We start from the raw sequence: 22,100 nt of genomic DNA, 5'->3' as shown, positions 1-22,100 counted from the left end.
GGGCGATGTGCTTGACGCTATTGCACAGCGCCTGAGGCAAATGTATTGGATTTGCCAAAATGAAAGCAACTGCAAGTGCTTTATGTTATGTAAAGCTTTGCATGAAGGGAACCCTGGAGCTATCGATTGGTCAGGAGGGGTAATAGCTCTTGGGTCCTGCTGTGTCAATAGGGGTAGCAGTGCTCAATTTGGAACAGAAGGCAGGAAGGACAGAGCCCAACTATGGAGTATCTTTCATAAATCGGGCTTCATTTGCAACTGACTTCAGGGGAATATGCAAGAGCGCTTGTAGATACAGCAGTCCTGGGCCACAAACAACCTTGGATGGACTCATAGTGACTATCCATGATCAGCTGGTTCAGTAACTGCAAAGCCTTGGGGGTCACATGATCATCTTAAAGCTACAGTGCGTGATTTTCAGCATTCCGTTTCAGAAATATACGTACTGCACTTATAATCCATAGATTCAATAGATGCATAGAGAGCAGAATCAATCTATAGAACTACAGCATAGCCCCCAAATCAGCATTAACAAATGTGTATTTATATATCTGTATAGATGTATAGTGCTGTAGGCTGCTAAAGATCTCCTGAGATGGAGACACAGCTTATAAAGATAACACATAATGGGGAGGGGAATTTCCTTCTGTAATGGGCCTGGCACACAGGAATAGAACTGCAAATCAATGGGGGTGGAGGGGGGGCTGAGCCAAACCATAAGAGAATCAATGGGAAGGAATATACACACAGTAACACCTACCATGTCCCAATAGAATGGATATATAGGAGTCAGTGATGTATCTGGGAGTGCGGTCACATTAACTGTATTGAGCGTAGCACTGCCAGCTGCTGCAAGTGGGTGTACTGAGTGGGTGGCAAAGTGGGTAGCACTGCAGCGCTGGGGTCCTGAGCTCAATGACTGTGTGGGGTTCCTCCATGTAATCCATTCCCCCCCCCTCACACCCCAAAACATACAGATAGGTTAATTGGTTCCTGATAAAACTGCCCCTAGTGTGCGGAATGTGATAGGAACCTTAGATTGTAAGCTCCACTGGGGCAGGGACTGATGGGAATGGGATAGGGACCTTAGTTTGTAAGCTCCACTGGGGCAGGGACTGATGGGAATGGGATAGGGACCTTAGTTTGTAAGCTCCACTGGGGCAGGGACTGATGGGAATGGGATAGGCACCTTAGATTGTAAGCTCCACTGGGGCAGGGACTGATGGGAATGGGATAGGGACCTTAGATTGTAAGCTCCACTGGGGCAGGGACTGATGGGAATGGGATAGGGACCTTAGATTGTAAGCTCACTGGGGCAGGTACTGATGGGAATGTGATAGGGACCTTAGATTGTAAGCTCCACTGGGGCAGGGACTGATGGGAATGGGATAGGGACCTTAGATTGTAAGCTCCACTGGGGCAGGGACTGATGGGAATGTGATAGGGACCTTAGATTGTAAGCTCCACTGGGGCAGGGACTGATGGGAATGGGATAGGGACCTTAGATTGTAAGCTCCACTGGGGCAGGTACTGATGGGAATGTGATAGGGACCTTAGATTGTAAGCTCCACTGGGGCAGGGACTGATGGGAATGGGATAGGGACCTTAGATTGTAAGCTCCACTGGGGCAGGGACTGATGGGAATGTGATAGGGACCTTAGATTGTAAGCTCCACTGGGGCAGGGACTGATGGGAATGTGATAGGGACCTTAGATTGTAAGCTCCACTGGGGCAGGGACTGATGGGAATGAAGTTATCATCACAGTAAAGAGCTTATACAGAATATAATAGTGTTCTACAAATATAGCAAAATAAGTATGTGTTTGTAAACAGACCCTTCCCCACATTCAGTGACATTAAACATCGCAGACTCACTAAGCAAATCACAAAATGTGAAATAATTGCAGATTTTCCCTTTTCTTCTCCAAGAAAACCCCTGAATTCCTCGGATCCCGTGGGTCACATGTTCACGCGCAGAGCCCTCACAGAGCCTAGTAGTGGCTTTAAAGAGTATCTCTTTGATAAATTCCCTGTCTGCTGACTGCCTTATGCTGGTGTCCTGGGGTGCCTTTCCTTTGCTTATTAAAGGGGAACTTCGCCTTAATGAACAAAGTAGGCAAGTTTCCAATACACATTCATGGATCATTTCCATTGGTCTTAAAGTGATTTGTAAAAGTATTTGCAGTTAAAAGATGTTGACCATTTATTTTTCACAACTATAAGACACCAGTCCCTTGCCCAGTGGAGCTTGCAATCTAAGATTCCTATTATACACACACACTATGGCCAGTTTCATTTGCTTGATTTCATCATTGAACCTTCCTTTATATTTAGGGAGTGTGGAAGGAAACCAGAGTACCCTGTTCTCATTTACCTACTATTATATGTTGCACTGATGGTTCTGACTCACCAAACAATGTACCAGAAGCCAGATGATTAACAGACCTAGGGGAGAACAGAGAAACGGATAAATCAACACAGCTTTCCATTGCAATTACATTACAAATTACTCCTTGGAACCAACATGCAAGAAGGTATCAAACAGGGAAAAAAACAACCCCCGACAAACATACGGCACCCAGTAGAAAGAGCAGCCCCCCAACCAGATAATTAACCCCAACGGACAGGTCACATAGGAACACGAGGCATTAGAACTCGTTACAGCCAAGCAGCTGTTATGTGTTCCACTGCACAGCAGTGAATGAGTTAATTGGTCACATTGCATTACTATACGTAGTGCAGAGAAAAGAGGTTCTTTCTGACTGCTAATGGCTGCAGGCTGCACTGGTTTCCATGCAAGCAGCATCTGAAATGATTCATTATCAGATCTGGAATATGGGGATATACTGTATAACATGATGTAATAGCATCATGATAAAAAAAAAAGGGATATTAATAAATAAGTGGTATTTATTTATTAATAAATAAATAAATACCACCCAGCAAAATAAACCATACACCAAACCTTATTACTGTCTGAGCACCCACTGTGGGGTCTGCTTTAGGTTGTTGGTATCTAAAGGGATAAGTATAAAACAGGACTGTCCAGCCCATTACTCTTCAACAGTTGTACAACTACAACTCCCTTCAGTTAGTGGGTGCTGGAATTGTAGTGCAATGGCAACAGAAGGGCTGCATTTTATTCAGCTGGGCTTACAGTATATGTGTGTATACATATATATAGGCAGTTTACCTTATAATTAGCTATTACTATGAGCCAGACAGTAGTATTTTGCCAGGGCTCATTGGTTTTTATTTGGGTAATTCTGAATGAATGTCTGGAATGTAACTGCCACTCACACTAGCAACTGATATGTCCATTAAATAAAAATACTAACAGTGACAGTTGGCCACTTACACGTTAGTTTGGGAGTCAGTGTATAATGTACATAGGCAACTATTAGGGGTGTCACCTGGCCAGTAAATAGGATGTTTGATGACATCAGGGGCGGAGCAATGATGTTTAAGGGCAGGAGGATGATGTCATTGGGTATAGCTATGATGTGGCAGACTGGGATTGGTTCAATTATAAGTCAAGCTGGCAGCATTTTGTCACAGACAGTTTTGAACTGGACACACCACGTAAAAACCGGACTCTCCATTTCAGTTCTGGGTCAGAGACCAAATCCCTAAAATACCACACCCAGTTAAATAAAATATTCCTTTTTTACATGGTTGGAATGGCAGCATCAGAAGAAAAGAAACACAAACTGTACCAGACACACTATGGCTCCCATATTTCATGACACACTAAGGCCCCCGAGCATTTCATGGTACAGTCCGGCCCCCACACACTTCATGGCACACTGAGGCCCCAAGCATGTCATGGTACAGTCCGGCCCCCATACAATTCATGGTACACTGAGGCCCCAAGCATGTCATGGTACAGTCCGGCCCCCACACAATTCATGGTACACTGAGGCCCCAAGCATGTCATGGTACAGTCCGGCCCCCACACAATTCATGGCACACTGAGGCCCCAAGCATGTCATGGTACAGTCCGGCCCCCATACAATTCATGGTACACTGAGGCCCCAAGCATGTCATGGTACAGTCCGGCCCCCACACAATTCATGGTACACTGAGGCCCCAAGCATGTCATGGTACAGTCCGGCCCCCACACAATTCATGGCACACTGAGGCCCCAAGCATGTCATGGTACAGTCCGGCCCCCACACAATTCATGGCACACTGAGGCCCCAAGCATGTCATGGTACAGTCCGGCCCCCACACAATTCATGGCACACTGAGGCCCCAAGCATGTCATGGTACAGTCCGGCCCCCACACAATTCATGGCACACTGAGGCCCCAAGCATGTCATGGTACAGTCCGGCCCCCACACAATTCATGGCACACTGAGGCCCCAAGCATGTCATGGTACAGTCCGGCCCCCACACAATTCATGGCACACTGAGGCCCCAAGCATGTCATGGTACAGTCCGGCCCCCACACAATTCATGGCACACTGAGGCCCCAAGCATGTCATGGTACAGTCCGGCCCCCACACAATTCATGGCACACTGAGGCCCCAAGCATGTCATGGTACAGTCCGGCCCCCACACAATTCATGGCACACTGAGGCCCCAAGCATGTCATGGTACAGTCCGGCCCCCACACAATTCATGGCACACTGAGGCCTCCAAGCATTTCATTGTACAATCTAGCCCCCAAGCAATTCATGGCACACTTTGGAACAAAAGGACCAACTGCAAATTTTCTAAAATTGACCAGGTCTACATCATACTAAAAGTTAATTTTAAGGTAAACTGCCCCTTTAATCCCCGGCCAAGCCCTGCGCTATAGTGCTACACTGGCATAATGAGGGTATCACAGAGAAAGTATAGGGATTCCCAGGGTGCCAGTTCCCCGCGCCATTACAGTTACACCATTGCACCACAAGCCATGTCCCTATGATCCGGCCGTTTCAGTGAATGGAGCTGGTTCTGGGCTGGATGATGGGCTGTCGAGTCAATGAGCCAGTGGGGCTGAAGGAGAGAATGCCAAGGCTGGCAGCCCCCAGGATTAGAGAGACCTCGTGCCTGTCAGCAGTCATGTGTTCAGCTCCTGATCCCGGGTAGCACGTCTCTCTGCTCCCATGACATGGGGGGGCTGCTATCAGGGGCCCCATACCATAGACTGCTATATAGGCTTTCATCATTCTGTCCCCAGGCTGAGTTATTATCCCTTCTTTATATGGTAGCTACATAGGCTCTCTGCTTGCACCCAGCACCATGTCACTTTAAACGGATGGTTCACCTTTAAGTTAAATTCTAGTATGTTATACAATGGCCAGTTCTAACCAACTTTTCAATTGGCCCTGATTATTTACAGTTTTTAAATGATTTGCCTTCTTCTTCTAACTCGTTGCAGCTTTCAAACAGGGGTCACCGACCCCCGCAGGCAAAAGTTGTTATTGCTACTTTTTAGAACTTATTTTTCTATTCAAGTTCTCTCCTATTCATATATCAGTCTTTCATTCAAACCACACCCTGGTTGCTAAGGTAATTTGGTTCCTAGCAACAAAATAGCTGCTGAAACTCCAAACGGGAGAGCTGCTGAACAAAAACTAAAATAATTAAAAAAAACTACAAATAATAAAAAATGAAGACCAAAGTCAAAGTCGGCTTTTCACTCTACTGCGCATGGGTGAGGATAGAAGACGAAAAAAGGAAAACTTGCCCGCATACACCCCGGCTGGGAGTTTCAGGCATGTGATTAAAGTCACTTGGGGGTGCCTAACATTTTCATGTAGCTTTTCCTTCCCCTTTAAACATTTTTCAGTGATTTTAGAGTTATTGGTAAATTTCCGCTTTCGCCATTGGTGGATTGTTTTGCGAAACGGATGAAAATATTCGCCACGCGTCCAAAATTGTTGTCCAAATCAAAAGAATGGTAGCGTGTCAAAAAAGAACGGGCGTAAAAAGAATAGCCGCAGGCGAAAAAAGAATAGCCGCGGGTGACAAAAGAATAGCCGCGTGCGACAAAAGAATAGCCACAGGTGACAAAAGAATAGCCGCGGGCATCAAAAGAATAGCCACAGGCGACAAAAGAATAGCCGCAGGCGACAAAAGAATAGCCGCAGGTGACAAAAGAATAGCCGCGGGCATCAAAAGAATAGCTGCAGGTGACAAAAGAATAGCCGCAGGCGTCAAAAAAGAATAGCTGCAGGTGACAAAAGAATAGCCACGGGCATCAAAAGAATAGCCGCAGGTGACAAAAGAATAGCCGCAGGTGACAAAAGAATAGCCGCAGGAGACAAAAGAATAGCCGTGGGCGTCAAAAAAGAATAGCCACAGGTGACAAAAGAATAGCCGCAGGTGACAAAAGAATAGCCGTGCGACGAAATAATACCCGCAGGCGTCAATTTTTTTTTGACGCACAACATTTTCACAGTTTCGCTAATCTTTTAAAAGATTCGCAAGCAAAACGGGACATATTCGCTCATGACTAGTAAATATAATTGCCCTTGAAAGGGGAATCAGTCTCTTACAATCCCCCTCCACTGCTTTGCCTGACTATTCACACTTTTCTATTGTATCAGGAGTCAGCTCTCCTCCAGCCAAGACCGTTCCCACAATGCCTTGCCTGTTCTGCCATTAACAGATCTGCAGAGAAGGAGAACTACATTTCCAAACAAATCCCACAAAAATATCTGTTGCTTGTGTGGACATTCCCTTTAATAAGACATGAAAAAAGCAGATTGCAGGGCTGTGCGTTTGTTAACCCTTTGAAACAAAACAAGGAAATATTTTTCACATAATTTCCCCTTGCAGCAACTCCCAGCATCCTTTAGCAGCTGAAACACTATCAATTATCAACTTCCACCTTTCAAACAGGTAAGAAGGCATGAAATGCCATGTTTAATTCTCTAAGCCCTCTATGGCATGTATTCCTTCCAATATACCTGTTTAACCCTTTACATGTCAGGGGCAGTAAAACCTACAGCACTGACACAAAGGGACAGAATACCAGTGCCACAGACTCAACATTCCCAGTTTGACCTTGACCTATGTTGTATGCAGGAAAAGCAAACCTACCCAGCACAGAAAGGGTTAAGGGAAAGTGGCATCCATCACCTTCAAACCAATAGACTTTAACAAACTTCAGGTGGTGGCAGTATTTGCAAAAGTGCAGTAAAGTAAAATTGGAATATGGAAAATTGTGGCATAAAAACATTGTGGTGAGCTTTGGCATTAAATCTGAGTATTATTTACCAGTCTGCCAGGACAACGTATTGTAAAAGTTAATATAAAAGCGAACTTCCCCTTTAACTTACTCTCTTTAGATGCATCCCAATTGGGTCTGGCTTCCCCAGATTTTCTTTCCTTTGCGGAATGGAGCGGATCTATCACGGGCTGCCTCTGCCTTTTAAACACATTAGTTCCACTCTGCTAATAGTTCCGATCTAATTTATCTGCAATAACATTTGTGTGGCCTTTTAATGAGGAAAAAAAACAAACAGGCGGTTAAACATAATCAGACTTTTAAGTTGGCTCAATTAAGCAGAGATCCTGCGTGTCATATTGGGGAATAGGCAAAAACTAAGGCTTAGTAGTAAATACAAAAATCACATATCAATCCCCCCAACTCTTTTTCTTTTTTGGAAGTTAGAAAGGGAATGGGAGGGGTTCTGTACTTTGAGGAATGAGGTGGGGGGGGGGGGGGGGTAAGAAAGAATGAAAGAAATCATGCCCTTGATGTAAGCCTGCACATGTGATTGTGCTTGGTAATAAGTAGGGAAGAAAAGTGGATAAGATTCCCAATCCTATAGATCAGGCTCGGGGGGAGAGTGAGGAGCAGCATGGAAAGGAACATGGTCCCTCTGGCATTCTGCTGCCTGTTCTTCTTCCTCCATGTTTGCAGGGGCCAGTTCCCAAGGGCATGTAGCACCGCAGAGTCGCTCCTGAGCAAGGAGTGTTGCCCTGTGTGGTCTGGAGATGGGTCCTCTTGTGGCCAGCTATCAGGAAGGGGTGTCTGCCAGGATGTTGTCCTGACCAGCTCTGCTACTGGCCCTCAGTTTCCATTCTCTGGGGTTGACGATAGAGAGAACTGGCCAACAGTATTTTACAACAGGACGTGCCAATGCCTTGGCAACTTCATGGGCTATAACTGTGCAGACTGCAAATTTGGCTTCAGAGGGCCAAACTGCACAGAGAGAAGAACAATGATAAGAAAGGAGATATTCCGAATGAGCAGTGCTGAGAAGAGCAAATTCGTTGCCTACTTGAATTTGGCTAAGCACACCACCAGCCGTGACTATGTCATAGTCACTGGCACCTACGCCCAGATGAATAATGGCTCCAACCCTATGTTTGCGGATATCAACGTGTATGACCTCTTTGTCTGGATGCATTACTATGCCTCCCGTGATGTCTTCATAGGAGAAGATGCTCTCTGGAGAGACATTGACTTTGCCCATGAAGCTCCGGCTTTTGTGCCCTGGCACAGGTACTTCCTGCTGCACTGGGAACATGAGATTCAGAAACTCACAGGAGATGAGAATTTTACCATCCCTTTCTGGGATTGGAGAGATGCCCAAGGTTGTGACATATGTACGGATGAGCTTCTGGGAGGGGTCCATCCCACCACCACCAGCCTATTAAGCCCGGCATCCTTCTTCGCTTCATGGCAGGTAAGACACTTTTCCTTAATATGAGGTGCAAGCCCCAATCCTTTGCATTGCATCCCTGCACTAGGTATAGTTTATGGGGGGGGGGGGGGGGGGGGTAGACAAGACAATAAGCCTATAGTGGTTGGTTTTGCTGCTTCTGTGTGATGAGCAGCTACACTATTGCCCTGTAAAGCCCCAAATAATCTTTATTTTTTAGAACCTTTATTTATATAAAATCCACTAACTGCAAGTGAAGTTAATGCTTCACCTATTGAAACACAAACAGTAACAAAACCCCTACGTGCTGCTGGTTGATAAGCAGAGCTGAAGGGCACTAATTTCCAGTCTCTTGTTTAAAGGGATGGGGTGCAAGAGAGATGCAATGATAATGTATATTGGGATAGTCATATTCTTTATTCATTCATCTGTTGTTCAGTTACAACTCCAAACACCAATTATAGAAGGCTGTTGTAGGGGTGCTGGGAGTGGTACCGCAACAGCTGAACTCGCTGCACTTTGAACAGTTCTACCCCATACAAATAACAGGACCCTCAGATTTGTCCCTGGTCCCTCCAATACTGTGAAAGCCCTGCCTGCACCATCTGTTCATGGACTACAACTCCCATAATCTGATTTAACAATCATCTTTCTGACTCAAAGGGGAACTCTGGCTTCCAAAACAAAATTTGAGCCCCATACAACACAGAAACCCCTAATATACCTATCACTATAATCTGTTCCTTCAAAAAGTAGGAATAAATACCATTTTTATATGCTGAAATCCAGCTGCAAAACAGTTCTTCTCTTTCTGCATCATTTGAACTCCTGGCAGGGGAGGAGGGACTAAAACACTGATGTTACAAATTGGAACAATTTCTCCACAGCTTACAGACAGCATGCAGGAACTACATAACCCACAATGCATTGCACTGGGATGTTCCTTTCCTTATTGACATCACGTGTGCAGCAGGGGATTGTGGGATTGGGAGGAGGCAGGCTGAAGGCAGGCTGAGGACAGGCGACTACTGTTACATTTATTTGAGTCTCAAAGTAGTCAGCCAATCAGCAGGGGAACAGGGGGCGGGGCTTAGGGAACTGTTCCAAACCAGATTATTACATTAAATATCATGAAAAGGCTGCATATTGTTTATTGATGTATATTACAAAGTGTAAGACATGCTTACTTACTGTTCCTTTTTGTGCTTGCCGTTTTTAATTGCCTTATTGTGGAAAGGTTGGTTATTCCCATTGGCCCAGGAGTATTATGGGTATTTCCAAGTTCTCTAATCTCAAAAAGAGGGGGGAACCCATCATTTTTCTCTTTGCATTCTAAGATGGCATTAACAGCAATCTCACTATGTTAGGAGATGATAATTCCTCAGTAAAGGAGGAGAAACCTAGAATCCTAAGGTAAGCCAACACCATAGAGAAAGCTAGGGACTCCTTAAACAAAGGCTTGCAGTTAGTGACAGAGTAGTTCTGCTCCACCAATAAGGGACAGCGTGGGGTTAGAAATGTAAGGGGGCAGTTTGCTCCAATGTATCATAGTGTAGAATGCTGAGAGGGACAGTTTCTATGATGACTTAAATATCACCAATGATACCATATGCCTGTGTCCATTGCTAGCGCCACCGAGTGGGAGGAGCTGAATATTTAATAGATATTAATATTAATAAGGCACAGGTTTCATTAAAATGTATAATTAAAACATTTCTGGTAGGTAGAAAGCTAACCAGCGGGGGAAATAAACCAAAAGTAGTAATGTTTCTAATTATATTACGTTCCTCCAGTCATGGGTGCCTGCCGCTGACATATGGAAACGGGACACAATAATTTCAATGTACTTTATATATAATGGTGGCACTATTTAGGGCAAGCCAAGCATTGATTTGAGAAGGGACCATACCTACCATAAATTTAATGGTGCTTTCATAACCTTGGGTGATACCATTGTGTCTTTCAGGGCAAGTTTATTTCAGCATGATTCCTATATGTGACTTTTTTTTTTTTTTTGCCACTAACCCTGTTTATTTGTTTCTGGGCACAACAGATAGTATGCAGCCGCCCTGAGGAATACAATGCTCAGAGGATCCTATGCAATGGTACCGGGGAAGGGCCCCTGTTCAGAAATCCTGGTGGCCACGATCGGAGCAGAACCCCCCGATTGCCTACAACAGCTGAAGTTGAGCTGTGTCTGTCATTAACAAATTATGAAACGGAGCCCATGGATCGGTCGGCCAACTTTAGCTTCAGGAACACCCTGGAAGGTAATGGGGCATGTGTTGCTCTATAATATCCGTCTCTCTGAGGCATCTCTTGTTAATGCAAAGTTACAGATAACTGTGATAGACTAGTGTTTCTCAAGCTACTCCACAAAGACCACTAAGGGTGAAGACACACAGAGCTACTAGTAGCAGCTACTTGTTGTGGCTACTAAAATAGACAATGCTGATCATTTACTGATAATTATCTCTATGTATGTTTCAGCAGAGGCAATTCTCAGTATTGTCTATGGCAGGGGATTTTCTGGTGTTTAGTAGCCATGAAAAAGTAGCTGCTTGCTACTAGTAGCTCTGTGTGTCTTCACCCTAAAGAAGTACAATACATTCCTAGCCCTATCTTAAAAGAAAAGACAAATCTGTCTGACAGACAGATATGGGAACCCTCTGTGGTAATAGTGGGAGTGATTGGGAAACCTGGTACATATACTGTATACTGTATGTATATGCCGTGTCTCTGCCTAATGAGTTCCAAGGGATACACCTTGAGGAGAGTCTAATTATAACAAATAAAAACTATATAGGGGGAAAAAAGAAAAAATGCACATCTAACAATCTGCAAACAGGGTCACAGTGGTAAGTAATTAAGCTTTTTGAGAAGAAACATAATATCAAGCAACTTTGCATCTGTTAAAAAATATGCAGCCTTTTCATGTTTTTTTAATGCAATAATCTGGTTTGGAACAGTTCCCTAAGCCCTGCCCCTGCTGATTGGCTGACTAGTTTGTGACTCAAATAAAATGTAACAGTAGTCGCCTGTCCTCAGCCTGCCTCCTCCCAATCCCACAATTCCCTGCTGCACACGTGATGTCAATAAGGAAAGGAATATCAAAGTGCAATGCATTGTGGGTTATGTAGTTCCTGCATGCTGTCTGTAAGCTGTGGAGAAGTTGTTACAATTTGTAACATCAGTGTTTTAGTCCCTCCTCCCCTGCCAGGATTGCAAATGATGCAGAAAGAGAAGAACTGTTTTGCAGCTGGATTTCAGCATATAAAAATAGAATTTATTTATAGGTTTTGAAGGAACAGATTACAGGGATAGGGATATTAGGGGCTTCCGTGTTGTGTGGGGCTCTTTAACAAATTTTGATTCGGAAGCTGGATTTCCCCTTTAACACAATCCTGGCCATGTTCGATCTTTAGCAATAGTTTAAAGAATATCATGGACAGCTGTCTCACTGGAGATCGCTGGCTGTTCCTCAGTGCTAGCACTCTAAAGTGGCCTGGATGTTAGCTCTCCAGGCCTCTCTTTCTCGCCAAGCACATAGGGGTTCCCTTCTCTTTACCAGTCTTTGCCCCAAGGCCAGTTTGACTCACCATTACTAGATACAGGAAACACGTCTATAACATTAAAGTAAATCATTATTTTCCAAATCAAGGCAATTTTACCCAATAATATATACATTTATTTTCAAGCCTTAGCATATGTTATATGGTGCCCTAATTCTGTTACGGCTGTCCTTGCTTTACCCAATGTCAAAAGGTGCGATTACCATTAAAGCACCAGTCATGTCGATTATGTCTCCTTAGGAGATATGAGCGTATCCCTACACCCTACCCTATCAGTACAACTGGCATTTCCCCAGGACTAGTCTGAGAAACACTGCCCTAAACCACCCAGTGCTCTACTTATTCTCATTGTGATTTGCCAGAAAGCTCCATGCAGGCAATATGTACAGGAATGAATTTCCAGAGTGGCAGTGAGAAAGAGAAAACTCAATCCAAACCTCCTATATTTGTATATCTAGATACTCTGTAACTGGTTGGAAGAAATTATTAAGATAGGGGAACCTCACTAATCCATAGCCACCTTTTAAAGGAGCAGTTCAGTGTAAAAAGGAAACTGGTTAAAATAGACTGAGAAAATAAAACACATTTTCAATACAGTTAGTTAGGCAAAAATGTCATCTAAAAAGGCTGGAGTGGGCAGATGACTAACATAATAGCCAGAACACTACTTCCAGTTTTCTAACCTCTTAGTTAGTCAGTGACTTGAGGGGGGGGCAAATGGGACATAACTGTCAGTTAGTTTGTGAGCACTCAGTTCAGATTCAAATACAAACTAACTGAGCAGTTATGTCCCATATGGCCCCCCCTCAAGTCACTGATTGGCTACTGACTGCTAACAGTTTAGAGAGCTGAAAGCAGGAAGTAGTGTTCTGGCTGTTATGTTAGACATCTGCCCACTCCAGCCTTTATAGATGACATTTTTGCCCAACTAACTATATTACAAATATTTTTTATTTTGCGCAGTCTGTCTATTTTACCCAGTTTCATTTCTACACTGAACTGTTCCTTAAAAATAGCAGGTCTCCTGTTTTGGTGGTGAAACAGATTCTACTGTCTGTGTAACCCTGAAACTCCTTTACAGTCTGACCCTGAGGTTATTTAGTGACACTTGGGCCTCTCTTTACATTACTGTTAGTGCTTACACCCTACTGCTGCCTCCATAGCCAAGAGGAGAACTGATGAAATCTCTTTAGATCTCAGGGTTTGAGTCAGAAATGCATTTGGCCTGGGATGAAAAGGTTTAGCCCCATTCTAAGGGGAAATTCAACCTGCACCCAAAATTGCCTACTAGGTTGTAGCCCAAATCAACCAATCAGGAAGTTGCATTCATTGGTCACCTGTTTTGAAAGCAATTGTCTGACTGGATGGTGTGGAAATAATAGGAGCAACTTTTATAACATTATCTTTACAATGTTTCTGGAGGCCTGTGCTATATACGTTATATCATTGATTTCCACTGTATATATATATATATATATATTATTCCTTTTGATTCCATAGGATTTGCAGATCCACGAACTGGGATAGCCAACCGCTCTCAAAGCAACATGCATAACTCGCTGCATGTGTTCCTCAACGGCTCCATGTCTTCCGTCCAAGGATCGGCCAATGACCCAGTTTTTGTCTTGCACCATGCTTTTGTCGACAGGTAAATCTAATATTTTTATTGGGATTTTGTGCAAAGCAACAACAGGAATGACTGAAGCTCAGTCTCTTAAATGTACAACATATGTTCTGTACTTGATCCCAACTAAGATATAATTACCCCTTATTGGGGGCAGAACAGCCCTATTGGGTTTATTTAATGGTTAAATGATTCCCTTTTCTCTGTAATAATAAAACAGTACCTGTACTTGATCCCAACTAAGATATAATTACCCCTTATTGGGGGCAGAACAGCCCTATTGGGTTTATTTCATGGTTAAATGATTCCCTTTTCTCTGTAATAATAAAACAGTACCTGTACTTGATCCCAACTAAGATATAATTACCCCTTATTGGGGGCAGAACAGCCCTATTGGGTTTATTTAATGGTTAAATGATTCCCTTTTCTCTGTAATAATAAAACGGTACCTGTACTTGATCCCAACTAAGATATAATTACCCCTTATTGGGGGCAGAACAGTCCTATTGGGTTATTTAATGGTTAAATGATTCCCTTTTCTCTGTAATAATAAAACAGTACCTGTACTTGATCCCAACTAAGATATAATTACCCCTTATTGGGGGCAGAACAGCCCTATTGGGTTTATTTCATCTTTAAATGATTTCCTTTTCTCTGTAATAATAAAACAGTACCTGTACTTGATCCCAACTAAGATATAATTACCCCTTATTGGGGGCAGAACAGCCCTATTGGGTTTATTTAATGGTTAAATGATTCCCTTTTCTCTGTAATAATAAAACGGTACCTGTACTTGATCCCAACTAAGATATAATTACCCCTTATTGGGGGCAGAACAGTCCTATTGGGTTATTTAATGGTTAAATGATTCCCTTTTCTCTGTAATAATAAAACAGTACCTGTACTTGATCCCAACTAAGATATAATTACCCCTTATTGGGGGCAGAACAGCCCTATTGGGTTTATTTCATCTTTAAATGATTTCCTTTTCTCTGTAATAATAAAACAGTACCTGTACTTGATCCCAACTAAGATATAATTACCCCTTATTGGGGGCAGAACAGCCCTATTGGGTTTATTTAATGGTTAAATGATTCCCTTTTCTCTGTAATAATAAAACAGTACCTGTACTTGATCCCAACTAAGATATAATTACCCCTTATTGGGGGCAGAACAGCCCTATTGGGTTTATTTAATGGTTAAATTATTCCCTTTTCTCTGTAATAATAAAACAGTACCTGTACTTGATCCCAACTAAGATATAATTACCCCTTATTGGGGGCAGAACAGCCCTATTGGGTTTATTTAATGGTTAAATTATTCCCTTTTCTCTGTAATAATAAAACAGTACCTGTACTTGATCCCAACTAAGATATAATTACCCCTTATTGGGGCAGAACAGCCCTATTGGGTTTATTTCATGGTTAAATGATTCCCTTTTCTCTGTAATAATAAAACAGTACCTGTACTTGATCCCAACTAAGATATAATTACCCCTTATTGGGGCAGAACAGCCCTATTGGGTTTATTTCATGTTTAAATGGTTTTTAGCAGACTAAAGGTATGGAGATTCAAATTGCAGAAAGATCCCCAAGACCCCAGGTCCCGAGTATTCTGGATAATAGATCCCATACCTGTACTTGGAAAAAAAAACAGGTCAACATACATGTATAGTTTTTTACTGACTTGTATTTGTATTTTATAGCATCTTTGAGCAATGGCTCAGAAGACACGGAGCTTCAGTAGACATTTACCCAGAAGCCAATGCACCAATTGGCCACAATCGTGGCTACTACATGGTTCCATTTATTCCTCTATACACAAATGGAGAATTCTTTGCCGCTTCTAGAGATCTTGGATATGATTACGATTATCTAGCAGAATCAGGTACCAATTGAGGTCTTATTTTATTACCATTTATTTCCATGCATAAAAATGTGTTGCACTTTTAGAATTATGGAGAAACCACAACATCTTTATTTGCAATACACACACAGAAGAATTAATCTTTGCCTAAACACTCCCCCACCCAGAGCCGCTTTCTCTTTGGATGGGAAGGGAGATAACTTTGCTCAACATCAATATATGACTTTGATACAAATGTGTGTTCTGAAACTATTTAATCTTCGGTACAATCCCATTACTGGGACATAGCGCTGGGCACGGAAGGTAATGGATGGGCCTTAGATGTCACGGGCAACAGTGATTTATTCTTTGCTTAAATATGTGCTTCAGATTATATCCCACCACAATACGGGATAACTAAATTAACAGTGCTGCACACACATATATATTGTATAAAAGCTTGCAAGGTGCCAAAAATTGCCTCTGTATTTGGTACCAGTCCAGCACTGTACTATTAGCTCCCAAGGGAAGCACCCCCTTCATGACCCATAGGACACTTGGCAAGAAACTAGGAGGACTCTTTTTAATCTTATCAGGAAAGTTTCAAACTTTGGTAATTCACTCCCTCAATTGATAAATGGCCTCCAGAAATTCGGACTGTCTGTCTTTGGATCAGTAGAATGTGTTTAAAACATTTTACTATGTGTTTTTACAAGTTAGAGGTTTCCACTATGCTGCCCTCAAATGTTGTTGTCTGCTCATGGCTACTGGCACCTCACTCTGCCCTAGACTAAAGGTGCCCATACCCATGTAGCTTCCAATATGGGTCCCTTAGACGGATTCGGCAGCTTATCGGCCCGTGTATGGGCAGTAACTACGGGCCTGCACGACCGACATCTAGCCTGAAATCGGATCAGACAGGTTTAATAATTAGCCGGATCGGGGACCGCATTGGCTTGTTGAAATGGTCCCCGAATTGACGGACGCCTAAACCCATCACTCTAATTTGATCAATTGGCCCCAGGGCCAAACGACCAAATTAGCCGATATTGCTCACCCATAGGTGGGGATATCGGGAGAAGATCTGCTTGCTTGGCGACCTTGCCAAGCGAGCGGATCTTAGCGTCTATGGCCACCTTAAGTCAGAGGTGTTCTGAAGTGATATGACTTGGCCATTAGCTGTAGTCTATTAAGGCACCTGGAAAAGTTTAATTGGAGGCAGAGCCTTCTAGCCCAATCCACGTGCATGCCTTGATAGAGCCAGCATTGCTTATTAAACAGCCTATAATATCTTATGTTTTTAATGCATCTATGTAAAGGATCTAACCCTCAAATTGCTAACCTCCATACATGGGGTTTCCCATTACAAGCTTTGCTCTATATGCTCTGCTCCAAGACACAGGATACAGATCTAAAAGGATCTTCTCCCTTGTGGTTTACATCAGTAGGCTGCCATAGTATTTGCTACTCAAAAGTAGAAACCACTACTATCATGCATAGAAGTGGATATCCACACTTTTGGGTGATGATTGCCCCACAGACACATCGATCGTGCCTCATGGCTGATACATTATATAGCTTCAAGAAGGGGCTGGGTGGCTTTTTAGCAAGTGAGGGAATACAGGGTTATGGGAGATACAGGGGTAGGGGGGATAGCTCTCAGTACTAGTGAGGGAATACAGGGGTAGGGGGGATAGCTCTCAGTACAAGTGAGGGAATACAGGGGTATGGGAGATAGCTCTCAGTACAAGTGAGGGAATACAGGGGTAGGGGAGATAGCTCTCAGTACAAGTGAGGGAATACAGGGGTAGGGGGGATAGCTCTCAGTACTAGTGAGGGAATACAGGGGTAGGGGAGATAGCTCTCAGTACAAGTGAGGGAATACAGGGGTAGGGGAGATAGCTCTCAGTACAAGTGAGGGAATACAGGGGTAGGGGAGATAGCTCTCAGTACAAGTGAGGGAATACAGGGGTAGGGGAGATAGCTCTCAGTACAAGTGAGGGAATACAGGGGTATGGGAGATAGCTCTCAGTACAAGTGAGGGAATACAGGGGTAGGGGGGATAGCTCTCAGTACAAGTGAGGGAATACAGGGGTAGGGGGGATAGCTCTCAGTACAAGTGAGGGAATACAGGGGTAGGGGAGATAGCTCTCAGTACAAGTGAGGGAATACAGGGGTAGGGGAGATAGCTCTCAGTACAAGTGAGGGAATACAGGGGTATGGGGGATAGCTCTCAGTACAAATGAGGGAATACAGGGGTAGGGGAGATAGCTCTTAGTACAAGTTGATCCAGGGACTGGTCCCATTGCCATCTTGGGGTCAGGAAGGAATTTCATAAGGGCTTTTAGCTCAACTAGCAGTTAGGCAAGTTATAGGTAACCTATTGTTTCTCCTACTCCCATGTAAGTGGAGGAGTCCCAAGCCAGACTTGGATTTCTTACTATTGAGTGCTATTCTGATACCTACTGGGGGCTGCTATCTTGCTCCCTTCCCATTGTTCTGCTGATCGGCTGCTGGGGGTGAGGGGGGGGGGGGGGGATATACTCCAACTTACAGCGCAGCAGTAAAGTGTGACTGAAGTTTATCAGAGCACAGGTCACATGGCTGTGGCACCCTGGAAAATGAAGAATATGGCTATCCCCATGGGAAAAACAGATTACAATGCAGTATTCTACTGGAGAAGCTCCATTAACTGATGGGTTTTGCAAAAAACACATTTTCCCATGTCAGAAGCCCTTTAGGTGTTTGCAGTGCAACAAATAACAATTCCTGGTGAAATTAAATTCACCAGCCTTAATTCCATTTAATAAAAGTGCTAAACCTTTGTGACTTTGTGACATTCCCCCCAACACATTACAGTAACAGCTTTCACATCAGGGTCGCACTGCATTATAATGTGGCACAGCTTGCATTGCTGGATGATTTTGTTAGTTTTGTTGGGGGGGGTGGGAGTAACAATACTGAGAATATCCATAAAAAAGAATAAATTATTTTAAAAATTATATATTGTGAAACACACACACATGTATAGAATATAGTAAATATAAGGGGTTAACCCAAAAACAGATTTTTTACATCCATAGCAGTGTGTGTGTGTGTGTGTGTGTGTGTGTGTGTGTGTGTGTGATATATATATATATAATATTATATTTTCAATAAGAGAAAATTATAAAATGCCATTGACTTGACAACCCTGGGGATCCCTGCCATAGAGGATGCCAAAGACAACAAGTGAGCATCTAAGTTAATATTTGTGTGTTCTAAATCCCTAAGAGCAGGGCTGATTTAGTTATACCCTGTTTTTTAAGCTGCCATAATAATGTTCCTGTCCAACGCAGGTCACTGGTTTCATAAGATCTAAACGTATGGGTAAAGTATCGGCCTATAAATACTGTAGGTCATCACTCATGTTCTTGCACTGGGCATTTTCCTTGATTTAAGCTTATATCTGAAGCTCCAGCAATGGATTGGATTGGAGCACAAATCTGTCATCTCAAAGTGAGGGTTCTTTAAATTGTTCTTGAAGGCAAGTAATAGTGGGTTTTCCTACCTCAGTGGGCTTCAGAGAAATAATGCCCTAGTATTGAGCATGTAAAACACAATGTAAATTGCAAAGTTTGTACCAGGTCTAAATTTTTCCAGTTCCCGTACACTTGGTTTCCGTAGCGAAGGCTCAAATCATGTGACCGTGCCAATTAAATGAGTCCAACTCCGCCAGGCAATAAAAAATACAAGAACCTCTACACTAAGGGGCTGATTTACTTACCCACGAACGGGTCGAATGGGCTCCGATTGCGTTTTTTTCGTAATGATCGGTACTTTGCGATTTTTTCGTATGTTTTGCGATTTTTTCGGATTCTTTACGAATTTTTCGGATCCAATACGATTTTTGCGTAGAAACGCAAGTTTTCCTATCCATTACGAAAGTTGCGTAAAAAGTTGCGCATTTTGCGTAGCGTTAAAACTTACGCGAAAAATGCGCAACTTTTCGCGTAAGTTTTAACGCTACGAAAAATGCGCAACTTTTTACGCAACTTTCGTAATGCATACGAAAAACTCGCGTTTTTACGCAAAAATCGTATTGGTAACGAAAAATTCGTACAGAATCCGAAAAAATCGCAAAACATACGAAAAAGTCGCAAAATGTTCGTTTTCAAGTCGGAACTTTTCCAATTCGGGTCGGATTCGTGGGTTAGTAAATCAGCCCCTAAGACATCATTGGTGCCCTGTTTATCTTTTGAGAGATTCTCAATCTGGCTTCTATTAAGGGGCAGAATTATCCAATTTCCAAATTTTACATTTTCTAGGGGTTTTTTTTTTTTTTTTCCAAATTTCAAATATGCGCTTATGTATGAAAAAAAAAAAAGAAACTCTAAACTTGCTTAAAAATGTGAATAAATAACTGAAATTACATTCTACACTTAATTTTCAACATGTCTGCCAAAAATTCAACTTGTATTTTCAAATTTCAAGCTATTTTTCAATTCAACTCCCAGTTACGGAATTTCAAATTGCTATTTTTGCTATTTGAATTGCAGTAAAAACTTGACTTTGAATGTTGATCTACTTGGTTATCTACTAGCAAGCCCCTTACTTGTCCTTAATGGTTCTCAAGAATAACACCTGTGGGCAAAGGGGCAAACTTGGGTAAATGGAACCCTAAGAGGTGTAAATTTTGTGCCTATTGCGTGCTAGAACTTGGGCATAGCCAGTTATAATTGAACTCTAGAACTTGGGCCTAGCCAGTTGTAAATGAGCTCTAGAACTTGGGCCTTAGCCAGTTGTAAATGAGCTCTAGAACTTGGGCCTAGCCAGTTGTAAATGAGCTCTAGAACTTGGGCCTTAGCCAGTTGTAAATGAGCTCTAGAACTTGGGCCTTAGCCAGTTGTAAATGAGCTCTAGAACTTGGGCCTTAGCCAGTTGTAAATGAGCTCTAGAACTTGGGCCTTAGCCAGTTGTAAATGAGCTCTAGAACTTGGGCCTAGCCAGTTATAATTGAACTCTAGAACTTGGGCCTAGCCAGTTGTAAATGAGCTCTAGAACTTGGGCCTTAGCCAGTTGTAAATGAGCTCTAGAACTTGGGCCTTAGCCAGTTGTAAATGAGCTCTAGAACTTGGGCCTAGCCAGTTGTAAATGAGCTCTAGAACTTGGGCCTTAGCCAGTTGTAAATGAGCTCCTGTAATTACTATAAACCTAATGAAGAGGCAGTTTTACATGTAAAAGAGAAAATGCCTGGATAATTTACTCCTATTTTATTTTTGTCTCTTTTTAAGGTTCCATTGAAGACTTCCTTTTGCCCTACCTGGAGCAAGCGCGACAAATCTGGCAGTGGCTGGTAGGCGCGGCTGTAGTTGGGGGACTCATTACTGCTGTGATTGCCACTATTGTCGGCTTGGCGTGCCGACGGAAAAGAAAATTCCCATCGGAGGAAACGCAGCCGCTGCTCATGGAAGCCGAAGATTATCAACCCACCTATCAGTCTCACCTATAGAACCCAAACACTAGCTAACTGTAACTAGCTACTCGTGAACAAATTTGTATACTAATTTTTATATTCGGTGGGAGCCAACTGTGTGCTCCTTGTCTAATGTGGGAAGTAACTAGTTTTAACCCATTTTATTGCCTAAGACTTGGGTTCCAGGGACCCACAGAACAGCATCGACTACAGGCCCACTCTCCGTCCTTCTCTCACTTTATTCTCTTAATGACTTCTCCTTACATTCAACCTTCTTCCTTCCATTTCTCCTCTTTGTTCTCTTATAGAGATGGAGAATGACCATGGTCTCGGCATAACAGGCAAATGGTTGGGTGAGCAGGGGGTCCCACCTATACCTCGGCCCACTGGGACTTTCCCAATATCCCGGGGACCCAGTCCGACACTGGCCTTGAGAGGAAAGTCATATTGCCCAGTCAAGTGGATAGAGGGTTAATCAAGTTGTGTAACACACAATGTACTTTTTATAAATATATATATAAAAAATATATATAATATGTATACTTCCCAATTGATATGCCCAGCCATCCCTATATGTACAAAGCTGAAAGATTAAGGTTTAAATTCCATGTGATAAGGGCTACAAGTAAATAATATTTGGGAGAAATTTGTCCGATTTATTTTGCATTGTGGTGCATTTAACGTGATTTGTTATATCAGGTATCATTTACTGATTGATCAAAATTGGCTAAAGGCTTATACAAGCAGGAAAGGGCAATGCCCACTACTTCTATGTTGCTGGACTTCAACTCCTGGTATGCCCAGTAGAGATGAGCGAATCTGTCCTGTTTTGCTTCGCCATAAAATTCACGAAACAGCGAAAAATTAGCGAAACGCATTTGTCACGTGATTTTTTTTTTTGGCGCCTGCGTCTTTTCTGTGTCGCCCGCACATTTTTGACGCCACCGCGCACAAATTTTGACGCGACCGTGCCCAATTTGCTGCCACTGCGGCCT

General features: G+C 42.9%; 2 protein-coding genes across 4 annotated transcripts in view; one reads left to right on the top strand and one right to left on the bottom strand.

The window, feature by feature from the left end:
- Window positions 1-7,639, bottom strand: part of grm5 (glutamate receptor, metabotropic 5) — a 170,328-nt gene extending 162,689 nt beyond the window's left edge. For all 3 annotated transcript variants that reach the window (XM_018091755.2, XM_012958033.3, XM_012958034.3), the window contains exons 1-2: window positions 7,278-7,639; window positions 2,411-2,445 (exon numbers count right to left, since the gene is read on the bottom strand). The gene's annotated coding sequence lies outside the window, so the exon portion shown is untranslated. The remainder of the gene's footprint in view (window positions 1-2,410; window positions 2,446-7,277) is intronic.
- A 132-nt stretch (window positions 7,640-7,771) lies between these two features.
- Window positions 7,772-21,751, top strand: tyr (tyrosinase). Its single transcript, NM_001103048.1, is given in 5 exon segments — window positions 7,772-8,633; window positions 10,663-10,879; window positions 13,682-13,829; window positions 15,511-15,692; window positions 20,924-21,751. Coding segments are annotated over 5 exon segments (1,596 nt in total). The 5' UTR covers window positions 7,772-7,802; the 3' UTR covers window positions 21,142-21,751.
- Window positions 21,752-22,100: the final 349 nt, after the last annotated feature.

Source organism: Xenopus tropicalis, chromosome 2, assembly GCF_000004195.4.
Source record: "Xenopus tropicalis strain Nigerian chromosome 2, UCB_Xtro_10.0, whole genome shotgun sequence".
NCBI lineage: Eukaryota > Metazoa > Chordata > Amphibia > Anura > Pipidae > Xenopus > Xenopus tropicalis.
The sequence above is the reverse complement of the archived record's forward strand: the minus strand, read 5'-3'. Positions and strand labels throughout refer to the sequence as shown.